Raw genomic sequence first — 26,214 nt, forward strand, 5'->3', positions numbered from 1 at the left:
CCTCTCTTCCCATGCCCCTCCTTCGGAGCTATTTAGTTGCCAAGCTCTGTCCATTCTTTCTCCATTGTATTTCTTGAATAGTCCTTTTCTTTCTTTCTTTTCCTTTTTTTTTTTAAATTGGGGAGTATGGGGGAACAGTGTGTTTTTCCAGGGCCCATCAGCTCCATCAGCTCCAAGTCGTTGTCCTTCAATCTAGTTGTGGAGGACGCAGCTCAGCTCCAAGTCCAGTTGCCGTTTTCAATCTTAGTTCCAGGGGGTGCAGCCTTCAAATCATGCGGGAATTGAACCGGTAACCTTGTTAAGAGCTCGCGCTCTAACCAACTGAATCACCCGGCTGCCCCTAATTAGTCCTTTTCTTTTATTCCTGCTGCGATTATCCTTGCTGAAGTTCTCTTTAAAAAAAAAAAAATTACTGGGGAAGGGGAACAGGACTTTATTGGGGAACAGTGTGTATTTCCAGGACTTTTTATTGGGGAACAGTAGTGTGTTGAAGTTCTCATTTTTTTCTCCATTGGACTTTTGCTATATCTTCCCATTTGATTTCCCATACTAATATCTACCCATCATAATCCATTTTACATGTGATTTTCAGTTTAGATGCATGCCTCTGATCCTAACACTGTTCTGTTCAAAAACTCTTGGTGATATTCTGTTGCTTACTGTTCACAGTTTAAACATAGTGATTCTGCATTGCCTACCAACCAAAGTCCAACAAGTAAATAGACAGCTTTATTCACAAAGATTAAATTGTCCAATGACTTACATGTTACCCTTTGGATAAAGGACTGAGATCCAGAGTTTCTCAAACTTCAGTAGCCCATTCACCGGAGGTGAATTTCACGTGTTTTATCCAAATGACTTTCTCTCCTGTACATCCCCTTGCCACAATTAAAAAGTCTTTTCCTCTGTCTACCCTGAATTTTCCCTCATCTTCTTGAATTCTGTTATCTTTAACTATTATTTGTTTGAAGAGTGAGTTCCATTCTCAGAAATGGGACTAGTGAAGTAAAAAAGAAGCAAGTGTCTCCCAAGAAAAATACCATAGAATGATAGCACATGAAGCAGAGAAGGGCTGGTACTGAAAGGTAAGCTAAGAAGTGTTTATGACTCTTGTTTGCTTAACACTGTACATCTCAGGAACTTCATCATCTACAGACTATTATCCTGATTGTGATGGGTATTTCTCTGCTGCACTTATGCTCCAGTTACTCAAAACATAAGTGTTTATTATATCTCACCACAATTAGACTGGAGTAATCCATGATGATAGCAATGGTTTAATGGAGAAGCATACTTGAGTAAAGGTCCTTCGGTATCAGAGCAATACATAAAGATTGCAGAAAGTAACTTGGAGAATAATGCACAGAATTGTGACTCAGCCACTTTACCCATCATTACAACATGGCTGTTTCTGGTGCTGAATGCAATAGTGGTAAGAGTGGACATTAACTCTTCACAGTGAGGGGCGGAACACACCATATCATGCACAATTCTGAGGATTCCAATTCTAGAGAGTTTCTTGTCATGAGTGAAACATGACATAAAGGAATTTCCCTCTACATAAGGTCTAGGGTAGTCATTTCCCTATCCCAAGAACTAGTACGGACTATAATGAGGCCTAAAAAGCTGAAGAGCTAATGTTTTTTTAAAAAAGAGAGAAAAGAAAGAAAAATCAAATACAAATGAACTTATCATTTTGTCTGATTATTTTGCCACACTGTACAATCAGAAGTTCTTCTTAAGATCTAACCTGCATTTCTCCCGCTATTTTTGTTTGCTTTATCATAGATTGCTCATAGCTTCTTTGCAAACAGAGAAATACAACCCTTCCCAGCTGGCTATTTGGCTTAGCTAACAGAGCTGTTCTAAAAGCCATAGTTAAAATTTCTGTCTCCCAAAAGGACCATTGAGCTTTGTCCCATAAGAGAGCTATGGATCACACCTCTCAAGCTAGACAGGCCTGCCATACATCATCACGGTTTCTATCTACTAAGAAAAAAATAAAAGCAAGATTCGTACCCAGACTTCAACTTGACCAGAGAGAGCTGTAGAGTCAGACACCTGAAATTAACTCTATCGCCTTATTTCCAGCAGGACACTAAGCCAAAGCAGTGCAGTCAGTGACAGAGCTGGGACCACTGACACAGGAAATGAATCCTGTGCTCTAACCCTCATGTGATGATTAGTTCATAAAACCATTTTATTTCCTGGGGGTGAGGGTGGGGCTTTTTAGCAAAATTGTCAATAAATAGTTGTACCCCAACTTTTCTCTTATACATCCATAGTTTCTTCCAACTTATGAAATAAAATGTTACTCTTGGTTATAAAAAAGCACATTGGCAAACATCTTCCATTCAGTAGTTTTCTTTTAGTTTTGTTGTTTTCCTTTGCTGTGCAAAAGTTTTTAGTTTGATGACTCTTGTAGTCCCATTTGTTTACTTTTTCTTTTGTTTCCCTTGCCGGAAGAGAGATATCAGAAAAAATATTACTAAGAGCAATGTCAGAGAGTTTACTGCCTGTGTTTTCTTCTAGGAGTTTTATGGTTTCGGGTCTCACATTTAAGCCTTCAATATGATCTCACTTTTATGTGGTATCTAAAAGAGAAAATAAATGAACAAAGAAAATAGAAACAGACTTATAGATACAGAGAACAAAATGATGGTTGGCAGAGGGCAGTGGGGTTGGGAGGCAGGGTGAAAAAGGTGACGGGATTAAGAAATAAAATTTGTAGTTACAAAACAGTCCCAGGCATGTAAAGTACAGCATGGAGAATATAGTCAGTAAGGCTGCAACAACAATGTATGGTTTCAGGTGGGTACAGACTAATCAGAGGGATCATTGCATAAAGTGTATAAAGGTCTAACCACTATGCTGTACACCTGAAACTAATATAAAATAATATTGCGTATCAACGATAACTAAAAAATATATATATTTTTTAAGTACAAAGGGGTGACAGTGTAAACAAGATGGGACTTCAGAAGGCCTTGAGGCTCTCTGTAATTTGCCAGAACCAGGCTTTACCTCCCTTTGGGTCCCCGAAGTCGGCTGCCAGCACCCTGAATGGTGATTTCTCAGGTAGCCACGCGTAAAGTGTTGTCTAGTAGGGGATAGCTTGAAGGCTAGAACGAGGGGGAAAAGGCAAAGACCCATTCTATCCGTGTTTAAAATTCCCAGGGCAGGTTGCTTAACATATCCTACCTCAGTTTCTTCACCTGCAAAATGGGGATAATGAGGCCACGTATCTCACAGGATTGTTGAGAAGTTTTAATTAAATGGGATAAACGCCTTAGCAAATGAGTGGCACATAAGGAATGACCATTTAATTGTGCCTCTTGATATTAATATTAGCACAGTCACCTCTTAGAAAAAGTAGCAAAGAGAATAGGAAAGAGAGCTCAGGAGAAGTGACTGAGGTAGTGCCATTCCCATTGCCCTGCCGATGACCCCACTGTGCATGCGTACAGAACGTTTCTCCCATTCATCCAGGTCCCAGCTAGCTCCCAGATACAGAGCAGTGTGGCAGCTCAGTAAAGGCCTGCCTCTCACAAGATGGGCAGCACCTGGAGCAGTGCTGGGATCCAGAGGAGACATCTCTGTCCAGCATTTCGATCAGAGCTCTTCCAGGCTAGCTCCTGGGGTGCACACGAAGTCCCATTCAGGATGGCTAGAGTTCTGAAAACAAGCAGATGAGCAGAGGGGCCCAGGAAAGGGGTGAAGAAGCAGCACAGCGCCTGGCACCAGCCCCACTGGGGCCCGCCTCTGGTGAGTGGATGTGGAGGACTCAGGTCTGCAGCCACAGCAGCACTCTGTTTCCCCTGAGATTCCTTTCTCTGATGGTGGTCCAGGGCATGGAGGACACCAGCTGCCATGGTTGGGATTGAATGACCTCCCCGGAGGAGGCTGGGAACCCCCACTCCCATGATGCCAGCCCAATAATCAGGGTATCCAGTAGAAACAGGCCATTACTAACTGGCATGCCATTTTGAAAGCACTTCTTTCTGTGAAAAATTCCTCTCAGAGGCTCCCACTCCGGGGGTGAGGGCACTAGCTATAGCACTGAAGTGAGAAATAAGAAGCTAAAGTAGTACGTATTTGTCACCCATTATTCTCCAGGACCTAGGAAGTAGCTCCACGATCTTCAGCCTTGGTTTTCTCATCTGTACAATGGGGCCTGGTAAAAATAATCTGTTGGTATTCAAAAAGTAGCTGCTGTAAGAGTTCCTAGGTATCAATTTGTCTATTTTCTGTGAGCCAGCAAGCAGGCCCGAGACCTAGCCTTCCTCTGTGTGGCCTCTAGGATCACATGAAGACTGCCTTGCCTAGGGCTCCAGTCAACATGGCTCTGTGGGCAGCCCCCGACTATGTCAGGGACGTGCATCAAGGGCATGCCAGCTCTGCCACTGGAGAACAGAGGTTGCTTAAAGGACCATGACCCTTGGATTCAGAGGAAAATAAATTTCCCTCCTTTACCTTTCCACTCCTAAGTCTACAAAAGTCTGTCCCAATAAGGTGACAAATAAAAACAAACATGGAACAGAAAACTGAGCCTCGCTTTGCCACCAGGAATATATTTCCTATGAGACAGTAGCATGTCCCAGATAACTGGATTCAGAAGGACTGAAAGGATTTTTTATGATCTCAACATGCTTCTACATCAATTAATCTAGCTGTCGACCTTTCCTGGAATGCACTGACTGCATCTGTTTATCTACATGTAAAAATATCTCACACAATGATACAACTCAGTATAAGCATCACATCCTCCAGGAAGTCTTCCTTGACTACACACAGCTCGAATCAGTGCCCCTTTATCATTCATCCACAACACCGATGGCATACCCCTCTTTTATCACTTGGGAAATGACACTGAAATTGTTTCAGTCTTCTTTGTGGTCAGGTTCTGTACTTTATTAATTTTTTAACTCCCTCCTTCAGCACAGTGTTGGTGTAATGTAAAACCTTAATACATGTTTATTGAACTATTGCTGGCATAAATCCCCATTTGTATAAGAGTAGCTTCTGCTCTCAGGAAGTTCTATCTCATATCTAACCTTCTCCTGCATACATACATTGCTACTTTTTCTAACCTTAGGAGACAACAGCTGGCTACTATCCTCCTTCTTAACAGTAAAAATTGCTACTATCACTCATCATTTCTTTCTACCAAGTCACTTTAATAGACAAATAGAAAAGGATTTTCAAGAAGGATTCTGTCCAGAGAGAATCTGCGCATTTCAACAAACTTTTGTTAAGTGCCTACTATGTGCCAGGCTGTGTGTGATGGAGAATAAACAAATGCATAAGTCTCTGCCGTCAGATCTTTCACCCAGAATAGAAAATAACAGGGGCACTTAATATAAGAAAAAGCAGCACTCCGCTTCCTTTGTGGTCCCTGCATTAGAATCACCAAATTTGGTAAGAATGTAGCAAAGTCCTGAATGCTAAAAAACAAAACTAAACAAAACAAAACCAAAACACCAGCAACATAGTTTTCAATTCCTGAGCAACTTGGGAGAAAACTTGAGTGGCCCAGTGTTGGTGACACTTTGTAGAGTCCATTTAAGGATAAGTGCCATATATATGTAGACATTGCAAAAGAAACCATTTGCATTTTCACCGCTGGGCAGAGCTGGCCTCCACTAACCACACATTCAGGAAGCTGGCAGGAGGTACTAGTTACCAACCTCCAAACTGGCAAGCCCCTCTTTCGGGCCAAGGAGCTCAGGGTCTGCATGACTTGTGGTAAGTCATCTGGGGACACTTGGGATTCTGATCTCGTGAGCCAGTGGAGGCAGCATAGATAAGAACGGGACAGAAATCTGGCAACAGCCTAAACAACATCTGCTTGTTCCGAGGCTTTGGCTCCGGTTCCTGCTGGGAACCAAGGGCTGGAGACCAGACTGGGAAAGCCGCATTTGGAGCTGGTTACAACAGGTGGCGCAGGAGAGCAGAAACCAAGCCTCAGTAGGGCCGGAAAGAAAGCCTAGGACTAATTCCACTCCAAAGAGAGTCACTAGGGTCAAAAAACGCAACGGAGAGAGCAGCGGGCTCTCTGCATGGTGCCAAAAGAAAGCAAATTGCCTGGAGGGAGCACAGAACCAGCTATGAGCATTTTTCGGATAAGGAAAAGCCAAGGTATGTCCACAGAGGCCTGAATAAAACACCTGGATGAAGCACTTTTAGGAAAAGTGCAAAGGAAACGAAAGAGAAAATCAACATACAACATTAACTTCAGGGGCAAGATAAACACTCCTAGAGTTGAATGGCTCAAACCACTCTTACACTTAGACCGCTGATGGGCAATGTATAGTTCCCCAAATAGCCTCCCCACTACCAACAAAACAAAACAATGATAACAGAAAACAAACAACCAAACAAAACCCCACTTATTCTGGTTGGTAAAGTTCTTGAAAGAAACATTTAAAAAAAATAAATTTATCTATACCCTAAAGCTATTAGACAAAGCCACCTTCTCCATGTTCTAATCTCTGGTAGTTTGCCTCCAAATCATACCATTACGCAGAGGAGAGCAAGCAAGTTCCCCTCCCCCCCAAACACCTGTGGCTCCTCAGTTTCTGTATGCCCCCCAAAGCAGAAAGCACCTGTCTATTTATAGAGCACACAGCACAGCAAGTTGAACTTTAAGCAGGTGAGGATCCTAAGCGCAGGGATAAAAGTGTCTAACACAAGATACAGGACAACCTCTTTCTTCTACAACCTGACTTTCAAAAACAGTCAGCGCTGAGACATGCAATAGAGACTTTACCTCGTACACTTACGCAGTATGGGTTGGCTGGAGGACAAATCTTAGGGAATTGTACTTATTTTTCCAATTTGTTTACTTCCATGTTTTTATTTCTCTCACTGGGAAACAATCCAACATAGTTATGGTCTGATGTTATAGAAATCAATTCTCGGTGTTTACTTAAGTACATACACAAATATGCAAAATTTTGCATTGCTTGAAAAACTCTTGAAACATTCGATGTGTTTGTTCTCAATTTTTTGTAAAAAGCAAAGTCTGCTCAACTAGATTCACTGCTGTGTTACCTGCTCAACTAGGACAAAGGATGAGTCTGGGATCTGTCCCGGACTCTAACATTTGCAACTGATGGGGCGCACATCACAGATGTCTCAATACAGCAAGTGCAAGAGTTAGGTAATTCAGGCTCCAACAAAGGGCCATGAGAGCACAGAGAGAGGAAGGATAAATTCCCTCTAGGTGGGACCAGAAAGGCTTCCTGGAGGCAGATTTTGGTGCTGTGTTGTTACCAAACTCAAGGAGTTTCCCCACTTGGGGTGTTCCATCCAGGAATGAGATATGGTTGTGGTTGTCATTAGGTGGTTTTATTTACTTGCAACAAGCAAAAGAGACAGGGGATTCACATCCAAAGCTCTGTTGCCAAGAAGGGAGCCTTAGCCATTGCTTATACATACTCTTTGTTCATGTTAATTATGTGTTGATTTCTTCTTTGCAGTTGGCTGTACTTATCTGGCTGGGTTCCTGTCAAGCTCATCCCATTTACAGCTGAGTCTACAAAATACAGTGCTACATTTTAACATTTAGCAAGAATAGCATTTAGTAAGAATGGCCTCGACCTTGAGACCCTTGTCTTATCTGTTTCACCCCTCTGTGCCTTTGGACATGCTTTGTTCTGCATGGAGTGTCCTTCCTCAACCCCACCATTTTTCTTTTATGGGTAATTTCTGCTCTTCTTTAAGAATCAATACTGACTGATGTCATCTGAAGCCCTCTCTGACCAGCACCTTGCCCCAGTGCATCCTTAGAAATCTTGTGCAAGTCTCATTCCAAGTACATGACATAGAAATAATATTGGCATCTCCATCCTCCTACTATAAATATTCACTCACTACTTTATAGACTCCTTTTAATCTTCTTAATGTTTTCCCAGACCTCTCACCTCCCAACTCCCTCCTAAGTAGGGCAGCAAAATGAAAACAGAAAGCCCAATTAAATTTGAATTTCAGATAAACCATAAGTCATTTTTGGTATAAGTATATCCCAAATATTACATGTGTTGTTAAATTTTTATTTGCTAAATGTGACAACCTTACTCCTGAGACCACTGAACTCATGCCATGCTCCCTACTCCCTGTTCAGGGGTGGGGAATAGGGGTATCATTAAAGAGCTGCAAGTGTACTTTCTCAGCACTGACCATTCCCCATGGCCCTCCAGAAGAAAGGGTGTCACCCTTAGCACATACTTCCAGAATGTTGCAAGACTAATCTAAAGTCAGTTTCAGATCCATTTTGTGTTTCTTCTCCTGTACCAGGTGTATTTATTTAATAGAAATGAAGTGTAAGTGTTTCAGTTCAATATAGAAACACTTGCGCAATTATTTTCAAATAGGAGGGTTGTCACTTTTCATTTAAAGTTGTTTAATGAATTGTATGACTGTGACACTTTGAAATTTGTCAAATCCTTGTTTAATTTCAAAATATGGCAGGCTAGATGTAATGCACTTACCTTTTCAGTTTCTGCTGACTCTTTGAACCCAGTCTCTCCTGGAAGAGGCAAGAGAGATCCAGCTGGAAAGGTATGAATCTGCAGAAACATATCCAATCCCATCAGACAGTGGCCACCATTGTGAAATATTTTTAAGTTCAACTTGCCCTTTTTATTTCACTATCTTAGCAAATTAAACTTAAAAAATGAAAATGCAACTTTTTGGATTCCTCTAATACATGCCTTCTGCCAAATATTAACATTCTTTCCACTTGCAATCTATCTCCCAGGGTGAAAAATTGCAACAAGCATACAAAGTGAGATGAAAACATATAGTGAATGTTTAAATAAAAAAAATATATTACAGTAAAAGACACATTGACATTAATCTCCCTCAAAATTATCCCCCTTGCTTCAAACACACTTGCCACTTTCTGAAGCAGTTCTGGAAGTCCTATTTCATGAGTGTCTTTAGTTCCGTTGTCGTGGCTGCCTTGATGTCCTGAATCGATTCAAAACATTTACCTTTCATGGTCATTTTGACTTTGGGGAAGAGCCAGCAGTTGCACAGTGCCAGATCCGGTGAATAAGGTAGATGAGGACAAACCGCAATGTTTTTATTTGACAGAAAGTGCCTTCTAGCAGAAGCGATGTGTGACACAGAGCCTTTCCATTGCGATCACAAAATACAATGAATGCTGCTGCCAGTGCCATCCAATGAAAGGCAGGGATCTTTAATGGGAAGCATCGCGTCAAAACTTAGTAACAGTGTGTGACTGTTTCAACTTGTTCGGTGCAGTCAGTGGGGTGTGAGCTTCGGTTGAAAGAAGGTGTGTTTTAAAAGTGTGTCGTAAATTATCCTCCATTATGCTAACTTTCCATATCACACATCGTTCTGGTGCGGCAATTTCTGTCAAATAAAAATATTACAGTGTGTCCTCATCCACCTTATTCACCGGATCTGTCATTGTGTGACTCCTGGCTTTTCCCCAAAGTCAAAATGAAAGGTAAATATTTTTAATTGATTCAGGACAGCACAACTGAGGACACAAAAGAGGACTTCCAGAACTGCTTTAGAAAGTGGCAAGAACGATGGGATAAGTGTGTTCAAAGCAAGAAGGAGTATTTTGAGGTAGATTAAAGGCAATGTGTCTTTTACTGTAATAATTTTTTTTTTTAATTTAAACATTCATTATATTTTTCAATAATACTTTATAATTTATAGCAGCTGTTGCTTTACCTTTTTCATGCCATCATACACAGGAAATTATAACAATTACATAACTGGGATACGTTAAAAACAATTTGGGAGATTCTATTTGAGAATTAGCAATACAATTATTTAGGTTTTATTAATTAAAATCTTCCAGTAAAATAAGTCATTTTCTATTTAGGAACAGCTAATATCTGACTTAAAACGTAAAGATTATACTCACACATGCCTCCTATTTTATTAAAAATATGTATAAAATATAGGAGCAAATTCAATCAGAAAAAAAATGTAATGTTTATAGTACAGGCAAAGCAAAGAACAACAATGATGATAAACGAACCATCACCAAATAATAATTGAACTAGTACCAGGATGTTTTAACAGGAAGATTAAGGGAAAGTTAATTATATGTAGCTGCCCCCGGGCAGTTCACTTTGGTGGTGAAGGCTCTTCATAGAGTTTCAGACACCCAAATAGTCATTACAGAAATCAGGTAATTTAGACACAAAGCTATACAATGCATGTTCAAATAGAAGTGAAAATGTCTAAATAATCATCAGATCTGATTTTATGTATTTTACCACTACAAGAACCTTACAACTACAAGATTTTACCACTACAAGAAACTTACAACCATCCATATCTCAGAAAATGCCTGTCAACCATTATAGCAACCCTGAGCCTGTCAGTGTCCCTGAGAAGCTCTGCCTTAAAAAAAGAGGTCACGATGAGCTTACCTTCTGGTCCACTTCTAGCTCATTGCTGGTGCCACAAGCACAATCAAAATGAACACTTACTGAAGAAGATAAATATTTTTATTTTTTTAACCAAAGGAAAATCTTCCCCAAATACTAAGGATTATGGAACATTGAGGTGAGTTACTCATGAAATACTCAAGGATTATCTTCTTTCTGAAGCTAACCTTGGTGTATAAAAAGGGCCAGGGTAACCGTTCAATTCAGTCACATATATGGAGCAACTGTACAATCCCAAGCACTGAGGTGAGCACTGGAGATAGAAAAAAAATGCAAAACCTTGGTCCTATTTAGGAGCAGCTTACAGTATGGACAGTGAGACCAATACATGAGCAGGGATGCAAGGGAATCTGTGGTTTACCTAAGTCACATCTATGATGAGATTCAATGATTCTTTCATTACACCCTCAATTTATGATATAACGAGTCACATGATTTTACAGAGAATCTAGCTGACTTTCTCCTGAATGATTTTCTTTCCTCCGAGAACTTGCCTTAAGTTTGATTTTTAAAAGTGTTTTTATTGTACTGAAAAGTATGTCACTTATTTCCTCCTCACTGTCAGCTAGCCCTGATAGTTTCAGAGCTTGGCAAGGAGGGCACAGCCCTACCAGTTACCACAGGTGATTATATTCCAACATGCCTAGAATGTAAAACACAGAGGACTGGAGAGCTGGGTTGAAAGTGAGCCTGATAGTTTTGAGGGGAAAAAAAGAGTTTTCCCTACTCATCCCACTTCCTAGGCCTCAGCATGGTTTCCTTGAGCAGAGAACTTTCAAACTGTCTGCCAAGCCTGTGCCTCTCAATAGTCTCTCTCCTTTGGTTCTATCCTGGAAGGACCACAGTATTGAATCACACTGTTTTCTTGATTCTGTCATGAATGGCACATCCTTCAGGGAATCCCATCTGAGCCCCCAGCAAAACAAAATTAACGAATGTGTAATGTCCAAACCATTCTTTCCTACAAGAGATACCTGACCATTCCCCAGTTCCCATCAACCTCTTTTTTCAACAATGACCTACAACTCACCTCATCTTGATCTTTGACATTTGGGCAGCAGATGATATAGATATTTTATTAATATTTCCATTATATATGAGGTCTGACAAGTAAGTTCATGAACTCATCCTAGAAAAAAGTGCTACATACCTCATTGCTGAATATTACTACAGTCACCTTCGAAGTACTCCCCTTGGGAAGCTATGCACTGACGTCAGCACCTAGTTCACCCTTCAAAGCAATTTTGGAACTCTTTTTCTGGAATGGCCATCAGAGCTGCAGTCATATTACCCATGATGTCCTGAATGTCATCCAAATGTCTTCCTTTCAGTATTTCCTTTATCTTCGGGTAAAGAAAGAAGTCATTGGAGGCCAGATCAGGTGAGTAGGGAGGGTGTTCCAGTTATTTGTTTACTCGCTAAAAACTCCCTCACACACAGTGCCATGTGAGCTAGTGCATTGTCATGATGCAAGAGCCATGAATTGTTGGTGAAAAGTTCAGGTCATCTAACTTTTTCACACAGCCTTTTCAGCACTTCCAAAGAGTAAACTTGGTTAACCATTTGTTCAGTTGGTACAAATTCATAATGATTAATTCCTCTGATATCAAAAAAGTTTAGCAACATTGTTGCAACAAGTTCCCAAACTTAACTGTCTGACCCCATAAATGAGAAAAATAAAGCTCAGCAAGTTAAGTGGCAAACCCAAGTCACACAGCTAAAACGTAAGGGGGCAGTTGTCGAACCAAAGTCTTCAGAATCTGAATCTGGTATTCTTTCCACAGCACCATTCATAGCCAGCCAGAGATTAGAGAAAACTTGAAAAGACTAACGTGGAAGGAGTCACCATGTCCCTTCCTTGTTCTCTCAACCTCCAATCCACAATTCATCAGAAGTTTGATAACAATTCTATAAATGTCTGAATCACCTTTAGTGCACAGATTCTAAGAAAAACTATAAACATACATGTACACATAGACATACATTTATATATGTATATATGTATAAAATTTAGTATCATTCCAGTATTTAAAACTCTTTACCACAATTTCACATTGTTCTTCTCCAGGTAATAAGTTCCTGGAAAATAGTAGAAGCTTAATATCTTTTAGTTAAATGAATAAATTAACTAATTTATTCATTTAGTTAATTTAATTAATGAATACATTAATTTCTCATCCCATTTTAGGTCTCAGAAGCATCCTTCTATTTCAGCCAGTACCGTCTCCTTGATGCCCAGCTAATGGTGCTGGAATATTGGACTAGGTTCACTGTAAGAGGATGCCATATGCAACAAAATGGATCAGAACCAGACAAAAATAAAACAGTACTTCCTATTCTGCTGAAGCACAATCTACAAATTCTAGCTTCAGAGATGACTGGGATAAATAACTTTTAATCCTTTGGGACAGATAATCCTTTAAAATAGATATTCAAATTTCATTTTATAGATGAAGGGATATAAGTTCAAAGAGATTAAATAATTTGCCAAATGTCACGGAACTGGCAAATGAAAGAGGCAGAATTTTAACACAGTTCTGACTGTTCAGTTTACCATTGTATACCTAGTGACTGGCACAGTAATTGGTTCCCTGATACTTCTTGAAGGTATCTGGTACATTCTAATTGGGGACCTTTGTACTTGCTACAGACTTGTACTGGCCTACAAGTCTCTTCCCCAGAAATCTGCAGGAGGACGGCTAGCTCCCACACCTCCACTAAGGCTTTGCTCATTTTTTTACCTACTCAATAAACCATTCCCTTACCACCCTAAATTACAATTCATCGTTTCCCCACATTTCCATCATTCTAGATCCCCCTTACCCTACCTTTTTTTAATAGGACATATCTCTTTGTAACATATCATAAAATTTAGTTATTTATTATGTTTATAGATAGTTTCTAAGTAGGCTTTGTTATGGTATGGATTTTGTATTTTCTAGCACATTAATGTATCCTGAGCACTAAGAATACTACCAGGGATGCAGTAGGTATTCAATAAAAATTTGCTGACTTAAAGGGATAAATGAGTTAGTTGTAGGCACTCAGTTAATATTTGTTGAATGAATGAAGAGTCAAGACTCTTCACCTTATCTAAGCTATCCCATGAATAGATTCCATTTGTTAATGCCCCTTGTATGCATGGCCCAGTGACATAAGTGATCTTATTTAATTAACCCCCAAATTCTTTGGGATAGATAATCAAATCCCCTATTATAGATGAAGATATACCAGCTCAGAGAAGTTAAACTAAATTATCCAAAGATCACAGCACTGGTAACTTATAAGGCAGAATTTGAACTCAGTACTGTCTAACTCCAAAGCGTATGGTTCTTTCAGCCTACCGAAGCACTTCTCAGTGTACTCATATGGGGATGAGTCACCTAGAAAAGTGCTGCCTCTATTAATGAAATACTATCCGAAGGTAAGTCTTCATCATTCATAGTTAATATTATTTTTCCATTAGACTCAGATAAGACTTGAAAGCATTCTGTTACCTGGGTCTGGTTATCTCTTCTACTATTCTGGAGATAGACAGCAATGTCTATTACTAAACCAAGCCTGGTAATTTGCATTTCGAATCATTCCAGAATTTAATTAGTATCATGGCCTTAATCAGATGCACTGCAAATACAGCTGATGTCATCATAGCTTAATTAGTTTAAAGGAGAAAAAAGTTTTCACAATATGAATATGGTATAAATGTGACGGGTTTCAGCGTATCGTAGAAGAGGAAAGACTGACTTAAAAATCTAGATTCTGTGATTAAAGTCTTTGTTTTAACATCAGAAAAGTTTCTGAAACTGTAATATCACTAAAATAAAAATACAAAGGTAACAAAGTACCAATTTCAACCATTTTTAGGTCTATTGAGGTATAATTTACATATCGTGCCATTCACTCATTGTAACTGTACAATTTAATGATTATTTGTAAGTGTATAGAGTTTGGCAACTGTGGGGACAGAGCCCCAGAGAGTAGTTTACAGGCTCTCGGCCTCACGTGAAGGGGTGCTGGCTCGGGTGGTGAATGGCCGTCGGCTGTGGCTGATTGGCCGTCGGCTGTGGCCGGTTAGCCAATTGGCTGCTGGTATAACTGCTGCGACTACGGAGGACTGCTGAGGATTGCCTAGGAGCCAAGCAGAGCCGAGCAGAGCCGAAGAGAGCGGAAGAGGAGAGCCGAGAGAGAGGAACAGAGGAGAGAGTGGAGAAGAGTCATCGGTCGGTCGGTTGGCGGAAAAGCGGACGGCAGGTCGGCGTCCGGTGGGCCCAGCCTCCAGTGAGACCGTGGTGGTATGACTCCCCTACCTATGGCTCCGTGGGTGTTCCTTGTTGGCCTCACTGTATCCTGCGTTCTTATGTGGGGAGCGGGACCAGAGACCCCGCAGGCCGACCCACATGACAAATGGCGCAGCGAGCAGGGTACGGTGCCGGCCAAAACCTACCGAAGCATGGTGGAGTGGTTTGTGCGTGTGAGAGCCCAGCTTCGGGAGGCCCGCGAGGAGCTATGCCGGGAGCGGGAGGCACGATCTGCCTGGGAGACTCGAGCCTCCAGATGGCACACCTCCCTCTTGGCCATGCACGGCATTGCCTTCATTTTGGTAATCTGCTGCGGCCTTAAGCTCCAAGGGTTGTGGACATCTTACACCGAGGCCTCCACCCACTCAGACACCTGGCACAGTGAGCAAGATTCCGACCAGGTAGGAGGTGTCTGACTCTGGGCAGGAGGACGTGTGGCCCCCACACAGTATATGGTGTCCACTGGCCACTGTTCTCAGGAGTTGGACCCCCAAGGAGGGGTGGGAGGACATGGACGGCTCTCCAGCCAGCGTGGAGAGGGTTCTGCAGGCTCTGGCTGAGCGGTTGCCGGAGGAGGAGAAGGCTACAGCCGGCCGCGTGGGCTGGATGTTCCTCAAGGCCTTGAGTCTCAACATGGAAAATGGGCTTAATGAAATGGCCCGGGTGCCGAACCAGGTGTCTCGGTTGGAAGCACTGGAAGCCCGGGTCCGTCTGTTAGAACAGGGGCCCCAAGGTGGAGACTCTGAGGCAGAGGCGGAGGAAGCAAGTGGAGACAATGTAGCTCCCAACCCCCAAGCCCGGCCAATCTTAAAGCAAAGGGTAAAACGTGAGCAACCTTTGGGCCCTGGGGGCGTTGCTGCCGGCAACCCAGCTGTGACTGAGTTCACGACCTACACCTCATACACTCCCACTGAGTTGCAGGAGCTGGGGAGGCAGTACAGACAGCGCCCTGGAGAGCCAGTCTCAGCTTGGCTGTTACGTTTATGGGATGAGGGAGCAGACAGCATTCTCTGCTCCCCAGACGAGATGGAAAAGCTAGCCTTTGTGACAGTGCATCCGTCCCTGCGACAAAGGTTACAAAACTGCCATAGATTGGCCAACAACCAGGGCAACCATTCTCTAATGGCGTGGCTCACTGCTGCGGTACGCACCATATGGGAACAGGCTGGTGAGATGCCAGACAATGTGAGTCAATGGCAGTCATATACAGAACTTACGCAAATAATCCGTGAAATGGGTATGAGACATGCTATTTTTAACCTCAACATGCAGGGCCCAGATGACGAGCTTTTTACTGCCAGCATGAGAGATCTGGTTTTGGATACTGCACCTGTGAGTGCTTTTGGATCCTTGGTTGCTATTCTTACACCCTATGTGGGGCGACAGATCCATGAAGTTACAACTGCCATGGCCACCCTAGGGGATGTTGAAAGCCGGAGGCGAAGGAAGTTAAGACAGGAGGTCCGCACAGTTGAGACCTGGAAGCCCAAACCAAAGGTAAAGGGGCGAGGTCGCGGGCCTCAGAGGGTAACACGCGCACAGATGTGGCGTGATCTCGTGGCAGCAGGGGTCGATAGGAAGAAAATAGACCGACAACCCAATGCACTCCTGCTTGAACTTTGGAAACAGTTGCGTCTGGAACAACAATTCCGGAGAAGCATAAAGGAGGAGTCTGGGAAAGCGCGACCCGTGTCCCTCCAGGACTTCATGCAGCCGCTTGAGGCCGACTCCTTTCAGCTTGATTAGGGGTGGGGCCAAGGTACCTGGTCAGAGGGGACAAGCAGTGACCGGGGGCCCCACGTGGAACTGTCCATACATTGGTCCCCTTTGAATGTACAGAGGGTTTTGGCTCTAGTTGACACTGGCGCCGACTGCAGTCTCGTTTATGGGAACCCAGAACTGTTCCCTGGACCAGCAGTCTGCATTGATGGCTACGGGGGAAAGACTGTGACTGTGAAAGCTGTTTCCTTACCACTGGGTATAGGAAGGCTTCCTCCTCGTACCTACAAGGTTTATGTCTCCCCCGTTCCGGAGTATATTCTAGGGGTGGACGTGCTACATGGCCTCAGCTTACAGACGTCAGTAGGAGAGTTCCGTCTCCAGATCCGGGTGGTGAAAGCGGTGACACACGGGCATGCTCACCACCCTCCTCAAGTGTTGCCACAGCCCTGGCGCGTGATTACAGTGTGACAGTACCGCCTGTCAGGAGGCCAGGAGGTGATTGGTCGTACAATATTGGAATTGGAGAAGGCACATATTGTGAGGCCAACGCACAGTCCCTTTAACTCCCCAGTATGGCTTGTCAAGAAGCCAGATGGGACCTGGCGAATGACTGTAGACTATAGGGAGTTAAATAAGGTGACGCCACCCTTGCACACTGCAGTGCCTTCAATTCATGATTTAGTGGATCGTCTGACTGTCCACCTGGGGACATATCACTATGCAATGGACTTGGCCCTGGCAGGTCAAAAGCCCCCACTGTTGGTGGTTGGGTCTGATAGCCCCATGGGGGGCCTGTTTGACTCATGATTTGCAAGTGATGCCAGGGGTGGTGGCTGAGTGGCCACCACAAGTGACTGTAGTATACAGAGTTCCCGATACCGGGATGATTTTGCGAGGAAACTATGTGCTCTCACTATGGCCTATTATGGGGTCCCCTGTTCTGTTACATGTTGAAACTATGCAAGGGACCCCAAGTACTGCCATAAAGGTCTGGTACCACAAAACGGGAAAGGTGCCAGTGGCAGCGACCCTCCTTTCCCAGGACAAAAAGCTAGCATGTATCCTCCTAGATGGAAGGGATTTGCCATTGTTGGTTCCTAAGACTACCGTTTCTTTTCGTCCGTAGGTGTCAGTAGGCTAATACGGCACAGGGACCCTCGTGGAAGACGCTTGTCACGTAGATTGTGAGGTGAGACCCTGTAGGGGTGGAGTGTGGGGACAGAGCCCCGGAGAGTAGTTTACAGGCTCTCGGCCTCACGTGAAGGGGTGCTAGCTCGGGTGGTGAATGGCCGTCGGCTGTGGCTGATTCGCCGTTGGCTGTGGCCGGTTAGCCAATTGGCCGCTGGTATAACTGCTGCGACTACGGAGGACTGCCGAGGATTGCCGAGGAGCCGAGCAGAGCCGAAGAGAGCAGAAAAGGAGAGCCGAGAGAGAGGAACAGAGGAGAGAGTGGAGAAGAGTTGTCGGTGGGTCGGTTGGCGGAAAAGCGGGCGGCAGGTCGGCGTCCGGTGGGCCCAGCCTCCAGTGAGACCGTGGTGGTATGGCTCCCCTACCTATGGCTCCGTGGGTGTTCTTTGTTGGCCTCACCGGATCCTGCATTCTTATGTGGGGAGCGGGACCAGAGACCCCGCAGGCTGCCCCACACGACAAATGGTGCAGCGAGCAGGGTCTCCCGCACGACAAATGGCGCAGCAAGCAGGGTCTCCCGCACAACAGCAACTATCACAACAATCCAGTTTTAAAACATTCCAATCACTCCCGTAAATTTCCTCAAGCCCATTTGCAGTTAGCTTCTGCTTCTACCCTCCAGTCCCAGGCAACTACTACTATGCTTTTTGTATTTATAAATTTGCCATTTCTAGATATTTCCTATAAATGGAATCACATGATAAGAGTAGTGTTGTGTCTGTCTTCTTTCACTTAGCATTTTTTTAAGGTTAACCTAGGTTGTAGCATGTATCAGTATCCCATTTTGTGTTATTGTGAATACTATTTTAAAGTATGGAAATATGCCACTTTGTTTACCCGTTCACCAATTCATGGACGTTTGAATTGTTGCCACTCTTTGCCTATTCTGAATAATGTTGCTGTGAACATTCATGTACAACTCTTTATGTGGACATGTATTTTCGTTTCTCTTGGATACATTTCTAAGAGTGGAATTGATGTCTTTTTTAAAGATTTCTATTAAAATATAGTTGACATAAAATATTATGTTAATTTCAGGTGTACATCACAGCTATTCGTCATTTATATACCTAAAAAGCGATCACCATAAGTCCAGCAACCATCTGACACTGTACCATGCTATTACAGTATTATTGATTATATTCTCTATGCTTTACATTCCCATGACTTATTTGTTTTATACCTGGAAATTTGGACCTCTTATTCCCTTCACCTTTTTCCCCTATTTAATAATTTTTCAATTACAGTTGACATTCAGAATTATTTCATATTAATTTCAGGTGTACTGCATAGTGGTTAGACATTTATATAATTTAAAAAGTGATCCTCTGACCAGTCTAGTATCCATCTGGCACATTACCATATTATTGACTATATTCCCTATGCTTTACTTTATCCCCCATGACTGTTTTGTAACTACCATTTTGTGCTTCTTAATCCCTTCACCTTTCTCAACCTGTCCCCTAAACCCCCTCCCATCTATCACCCAGATAAATCTAGTATCTCTCTGACATGATACACAGTTATTACAATATTATTGACCATATTCCTTATTCTGTACCCCACATCCCCATGACTACTTTGTAATAACCAACTGTACTTCTTAATCGCTTCCTCTCTATAATCCACCCTCCAACCCCCTCCCAACTGGCAACCATCAAAATGTTCTCTGTATCTATGACTTTGTTTCAGTTTTGTTTGTTTGTTTATTTTGTTCTTTAGAAATAGATAAGCAAAATCACATTGCATCTGTTTTTCTCTGTCTGACACACACCACTCAGCACAATACCCATCATGTCTATGCATTCTGCTGCAGATGGCAAGAACCCATTCTGTTCCATGGCTGAGCAATGTTCCATTATATATTTGTACTACCTCCTCTTTAACTATTCATCCATTAATGGACACCTAGTCTGCCTTCACATCTTAGATATTGTAAACAATGTTTCAATGAACATATGATGCACATGTCCCCTTGAATTAGTATTGTGGGTTTCTTCAGACATATACCCAGAAGTGGGATTATTGGATCTTTCTTTTCCTCTTGTTATAGCCTATGTTTTAAAGTCTATTTTGTCTGGTATAAATATTGCTATCCCAGCTTTTTTGTTTGTTTTTTGTTTTCATTTTCATGGAATATCTTTTACCATCCCTTTACTTTCAGCCTGTGTGTGTCTTTCAGCTTGTGTGTGTCTTTCAATCTGAAGTGAGTCTCTTGTAGGCAGCATATGTAACGGTCTTGTTTTCCTATCCATTCACCCACCCAATCTTTTGACTGGAGTGTTTAATTCATTTATATTAGAAGTAATTTTTTCATTTGTTTGTCTTGTTCTTTTGTTGTTTTTGGTTTATATACCACATATCAGTGAAATCACATGGTTCTCTGCTTTTTCTGTCTGACTTATTTCGCTCAGCATTACTCTCTCAAGATCCATCCATGTTGTCACAAATGTTCCTGTATCATCTTTTCTTACCACCGAATAGTATTCCATTGTGTATATACACCACAACTTCTTTATCCATTCATCTATCGAAGGACATTTTGGTTGTTTCCATGAAACAGAAACTCATAGACACAGATAATAGTTTAGTGGTTGCCAGAGGGTAAGGGGGGTGGGGGGTGGGGGGTGGGAGATGAGGGTAAAGGGGGATCGAATATATGGTGATGGAAGGAGAACTGACTCTGGGTGATGAACACACAATGGGATTTATAGATGATGTAATACAGAATTGTACACCTGAAATCTATGTAATTTTACTAACAATTGTCACCCCAATAAATTTAATAAAAAGAAAAAAGAAGTAATTTTTGAAAGATATGTAGTTATTGCCATTGTATTCTTCACTTTATTTATTTATTTATTTATTTATTGGTCTTTAAAAAGTTTCTCTAACGTTCCTTGTAATACTAGTTTGGTGTTGATGAACTTTGTTACCTTTTTCTTGTCTGGTAAGCTCTTTATCTGTCCTTTGATTGTAAATGATGGCTTTGCTGGGTAGAGTAATCTTTGTTGTAGTTTCTTCCTTTTTATCACTTTGAATATTTTGTGCTGATCCCTTCTGGCCTGCAAATTTCTGTTGAGAAATCAGCTGATGGTCTTATGGGAGCTCCCTTGTAAGTAATAATAAAGATGAACTGGGACTTTAAGAAAACTGATCAGGCTGGGATGTCTATGTGAGTAGCTGGGTCGAACTGGACTCATTGAACTTTATGGTCCTAACTTCCTTTTTATAAAACTCTGTGGTTCTAACTTGCCGTCTCCCTCCCTCCCTCCATCTTAAGCACACAGGCAGAATGTGCACATGGCTCGCTGGGTCCTCACATTCTGATGCTGCTTCAGCACTTTTTAATTTTCCCAAATAAACTCTTTTTGGTGACTGACTACCTACTTGATGTTATTGTTCAGTCAACATTTTGGGGGCTCATCTGGGATCCAGAGAAGAACACACCCCAACATCTTCAGAGCACGTGAGCAACTAGCTCCTAGTGCCTCACAAAAAGCCTCTTTCACTCACTGCTTTTTCTCTAGTTCAGAAACTTCAAGTGAGTTCTCTCCTGGATTCAAGGTAACACTTTTGTGTTTGGAGCTCTCTGGGCTCTGTTTGGAGATATTTTTGTAAGCACATGAGTGTGCATGTGTTAAAAGGCCATGTTGTTTGTTTATCTGTTGTCTGTGAGTACTTGATTTGGCATATTGGTCTGATTTCTTTGGAAACAGATTGTCCTTTGAGACAAAACTGGTTTTCACCTAAAGATCCCTTTGGGGACAGAGGTTATTTCTATTGAAATTAGTCTGTTTGGCCCGGTGTTAGACTGTGCCAACTCATTGAGAGGAGGGCCACCCAGCTCAGTCTACAACTGGACTTTCTGAGGGTGAGTTATTTTCCTACAACTGTATGTTAGCCTTTGGCCTGGTCCTCAGTGATCAGACTGCTCGAGAGTGAGGCCTGTAATTGCTTGAGCTGTAATTGTTTTAGGCCCCTTGTTCAAAAAAGATTAAACAAATAAATAAAAATAACAGTCTGAAAAATGTGATCTCAGCTGTCTAAGCTTTTTAAGACCTTCCCTCCTCCACCAGGAACAGTGGCTGAGTACCTGGTTAAAAGCCACAGGGAGTTTTCATGTGCATATTTAACTAAATAGACAGATCTGACTAAAAATAATTTAAGATGTCAATGGCTGTTCTGGAGAACTTTTCAGAACTTTTAATTTTCTTAAAACTGAATTAAATAATAATTGTGCTAAAATTGATGACTCTGAGCGAAATGCCTATTTTGAATGGTATATTGAAACTTCCAAACGAGACCATGAATCTGAAGTTGTCTCTTTGTGAAATAAAGTCTTAAAGCTAACAGAGGCTGTTAAAAATTCGAAAAGAGAGAGAATGGCATCCAAAGCCACTTGTTCTCCCTCTGCAGCATTGTCTTCCCTTCCCCCTCTACTCCACTATCTTGTATTCCATCCTCAGGACCACCCTGCTTTACAGATACTTCCTCTCAAACTTCTCTCCCAACTCCTTTGTCTCAAGCTCTACCTCCAGTGCTACCTCGCCTCCCACTGGCACCTCCTTGCCTTCAGCTCCACCCCTGACAGCACTTTCCCTTAAATCCTCTCCTGCCTTTTCTTCCTCTGAACTTATCATTACTTTTCCATATAAGATTAAACCCACTGGGGATCCTAACAGACCCCAAGTTTCCTATTCCTCTGGACTAAAGCTGAGTTACAAGCCATTTTAAAGGAATTCCCTAAGGCAACTGAGGATTCTCACAAACTTGCTGAGGAATTTGACATTACTATTCAGGCCTATCAGCCTGGGTTTTCTGATTTGTATCAGCTAATCAATATGTTAGTTGGTGAAGGCCAGGCTCGATACTGGATGAGAATTGCTGGATGGGAACATCCTGAAAGAGACTTAGAAAAGCAAACCCCCAATTTTGGGGAGGAAGCTAGAAAACTTGCTCAGAAACTATATCGAGCAATTCCTAAGGCTTTCCCAGAGGCTGTTGATTGGAACAAAATTCAGATTTGCTCACAAAGATCTGATGAATCTGTTCATGCCTATTATAATTGACTTCAGGTTGTTTTTAAGGACAACTTCAGTCATCCTTCATATGTTGACTCCACATGAGTAACTTTTAATTCTTTGTTCATCAGTGGACTGAACAAAAACCTTTCCCTCCTAGTTAGGAGATCCAGGATGGAATGGGGAACTATAGCCACCCTAAATATGGGGAATTTGGCCAATAAGCTTGCCCGTACTCTAGATGAGCCACCTAAAAAATTAAGACTGCCTAGATTTTTAAATCTCAGCCCTGGCAAATGACAGGCCCTATGCAAAACCTAAGGACTCCAAGTTTTTGCCACTACTGCAAGGAGTCAGGACACTGGAAAAAGGATTTTCATAAGTTTAAGTATTTCAGATGCTATCAGCCTTCTAACCAGCCTTTTGAAGGTTCCCCTAATACCCAATAATGGAGCTCCGAGGGGCTACTGGGGCTTTTTCCAATTCTTCCTCTTAATCAGCTTGGAGAAACTGTTTTTCAAATTGGTAAGAAAACTATTTATATTCTTATTGACACTGGTACTACTCTCTCAGTGCTCAACCCCACTGTCATAAAATAGCCCCTGCCTCGGAGTAATAAAATAGTGGGGATTTCAAATAAACCTCAACAAGCTCATATCTTTGAACCTTTCTGCTTAGGCCCCTTAAGAGATACACATGTTTTCTCCTGAGTTCTTCTGTCCTTACCCATTTATTAGTTCAAGGCTTCTTAAAAAAGTATCACACTGGAATATTCTTTTCTTTCTTTCTTTTTTTCGTTTTTAAAGATTTTACTGGGGAAGGGAAGCAGGACTTTATTGTGGAACAGTGTGTACTTCTGGGACTTTTCCAAGTCAAGTAGTCCTTTCAATCTTAGTTGTGGAGGGCACAGCTCAGCTCCAGGTTCAGTTACTGTTGTTAGTTGCAGGGGGCAGAGCCCACCATCCCTTGCGGGAGTCGAACCGGCAACCTTGTGTTTGAGAACCCATGCTCCAACCAACTCAGCCATCTGGCCACCCGGGAGCTGAGTAGCAACTCATTTACTTCATTCCAGTTGCAGAGGGCGCAGCTTGCTGGCCCATGTGGGAATCGAACCAGCAGCTCCGCTGCCCAGAGCTCGAGTTTTAACCAACTGAGCCACCCATCTTCCCCTGGAATATTCTTTTCTTGAAAGGGAGAAATAATGTTAGAGCTTGATGGTAACTGTCAAAATAACCAATTTGGCGAATTACATGGCTTTTCAGCATCTTTTATTTGTGCTGTCTTTGATGGTACAGTAGTTGAATCTGAGTCCTTATTGGAACAATAGGCAAAATATTCACCTGATATTGGCAGAATCCACAATGCACCTCCTATTAAGACTCAAATTGATCCTTCAAAACCTCTGCCCAGAATTAATCAATATCCTATAAGTAAAGAGGCCTTTCATGGTATAAAGCCCATAATAGAAGATTATGTAACTGAAGGCCTTATTATTCCTTGTACTAGTTCTTGTAACACTCCTATTTTACCTGTGAGAAAGCCAAAGGGATGAAGGTGGAGGTTTGTCCAGGACCTCTAAGCAATAAACCACATCATTATCCCTTGACATCCCATCGTTCCTAACATTCATGCACTGCTGTTGTCTATCCCAACTGAAAATAAATTATTTACAGTAATTGATTCATACAGTGCATTCTTTAGCAATCCAGTTGATGAAGCTAGCCAGTACTTTTTTGTCTTCACTTGGGAAGGAAAGCAATTTACCTGGACAGTAATGCCTCAGGGTTTTACAGAAAGCTCTTCTTATTTCTCTGAAGACTGATTTGGATGATGTAGTTTTCCCTAAAGGTTCCACTTTACTGCAACATGTGGATGATTTATTTCTTTGCTCTTCTCAGGTTTCCTCACAGGAAGATAGCATCCATCTGTTGGAACTTTGGCCTTACAGGGACATAAGTTCTCTAAAGAAAAATTACAATTTTTCTAAACTCAGGTTCAGTATTTGGGACTTCTGATATCAGAACAAGGACTACACCTGGATCCAGATAGTCTTCATGAATCCTAAGTTTCTCAAGATTCAACAATAAGCATCAGTTGAATAAGGCTTTCTTGTGTTAGTCGGCTATTGGTGGAATTGGATCCCAAATCTCTCTCTTATGGCAAAATCTCTGTTTGTCTTACTAAAGAGTGACAGTCCTGACCCAATTTCATGGGAAGAACAGAATAACATAGCCTCCAAAGCCTTGAAGGAGAGCCTAATAAACCCACCTTCTCTTGAACATGTTAACTATCAGATTCCCTTTTTTCCTTTTTGTGCATGAAAAGAAAGGAAATACCCTTGGAGTGCTCACTCAAAAACACAGGGATCAACATAGACCCCCAGGATACTATAGTCAACGAATGGACCCTGTGGCTTAGAGATATTCCTCTTGCCTTATAGCTGTTGCTACTAATGCCCTCTTGGTCAAGGCCACAGAGAAGACTGTTGTGGGATCCTCTCTAACCATCTTTGTGTCTCATGCAGCAGAAGCTCTCCTGAATTCTCATCACACCCAGCATCTTTCAGTCAGTCATCTTACTTCCTATGAAATCCTTTTATTAACTGCTTCCCATATAATCCTTTTACATTGTCATAACCTTAATCCAGCTACTTTTCTCCCTTCTGAGACTGATGAAGCCCCTTATGACTGCTTCACACTGACAGATCACCTCCTGATTCCTCGTAACAATTTGCAGGAGACTCTTCTAGGTAAAGCTGATCTCTCATGGTTTACAGACTGTTCATACTTAAAAATGAAAATGGTAAGTACTATGCTGATTATGCTGTTGTAACCATTTTTGAAGTCATCAAGGCAGCATCTTTGCCTTTGGCCACTTCAGCACAGCAGGCTGAAATGTATGCCCTTATTCGAGCTTGCATTTTAGCAAAGGGTAAAACTGTCAACATTTACACTGACAACAGATATGCCTTTGGAATAGTTTATGACTTTGGAATGTTATGGACGCAATGTGGTTTTCTTATCTCCAATAGAGACAAAATTAAAAATTGTCCATGTGTTTAGGAATTATTGGACACTATACTTTTACTTGATGCTCTAGTATCAAGATTTCAGGACATTCTCAATTGTCACCCCAATAAATTTAATAAAATAAAATTAAAAAAAAAAAAAAAAGATTTCAGGACATTCTAAACTTGGTTCCCTGGAAGCTAAAGGATATCACCTTGCTAATATTTCTGCTAACAATGCTTCCCTTAAAGGCATCAACAACAGTCAAACCTCTGTCATGGTCCAAAGAGATGTGTCCCCAGTTGATAACTTAGAAAAACTGGCCAGAAAAGAATAACAATTGGCTTCAGAAGAAGAAAAACAAGATTGGAAATCCAACAATTACTGGTTTGATAAGTAGAAGAAACTCTGGTTTGGACCAAATAACAACTCAGTCCTACCAGAAACTAAAAAATTCCCATTCCTAACTACTGTACATGCATTAAACCATTGGTCCACTGATAAAATGGTAGCATTCATGAATCAATATTGGTGA

At 41.9% G+C, this 26,214-nt stretch overlaps 1 protein-coding gene across 1 annotated transcript in view; it reads right to left on the reverse strand.

Moving 5' to 3' along the window:
* The window catches only part of LOC148757269 (uncharacterized), a 496,442-nt gene that overhangs the window by 240,112 nt on the left and 230,116 nt on the right, over nt 1-26,214 (reverse strand). The window contains exon 4 of the mRNA XM_088800795.1: nt 8,493-8,570. Within this exon, the coding sequence (XP_088656921.1) occupies nt 8,493-8,570 (78 nt within the window). The remainder of the gene's footprint in view (nt 1-8,492; nt 8,571-26,214) is intronic.

Source organism: Rhinolophus sinicus, chromosome 9 (genome assembly GCF_057876585.1).
Source record: "Rhinolophus sinicus isolate RSI-liver-muscle chromosome 9, RSI-T2T, whole genome shotgun sequence".
Classification (NCBI taxonomy): domain Eukaryota; kingdom Metazoa; phylum Chordata; class Mammalia; order Chiroptera; family Rhinolophidae; genus Rhinolophus; species Rhinolophus sinicus.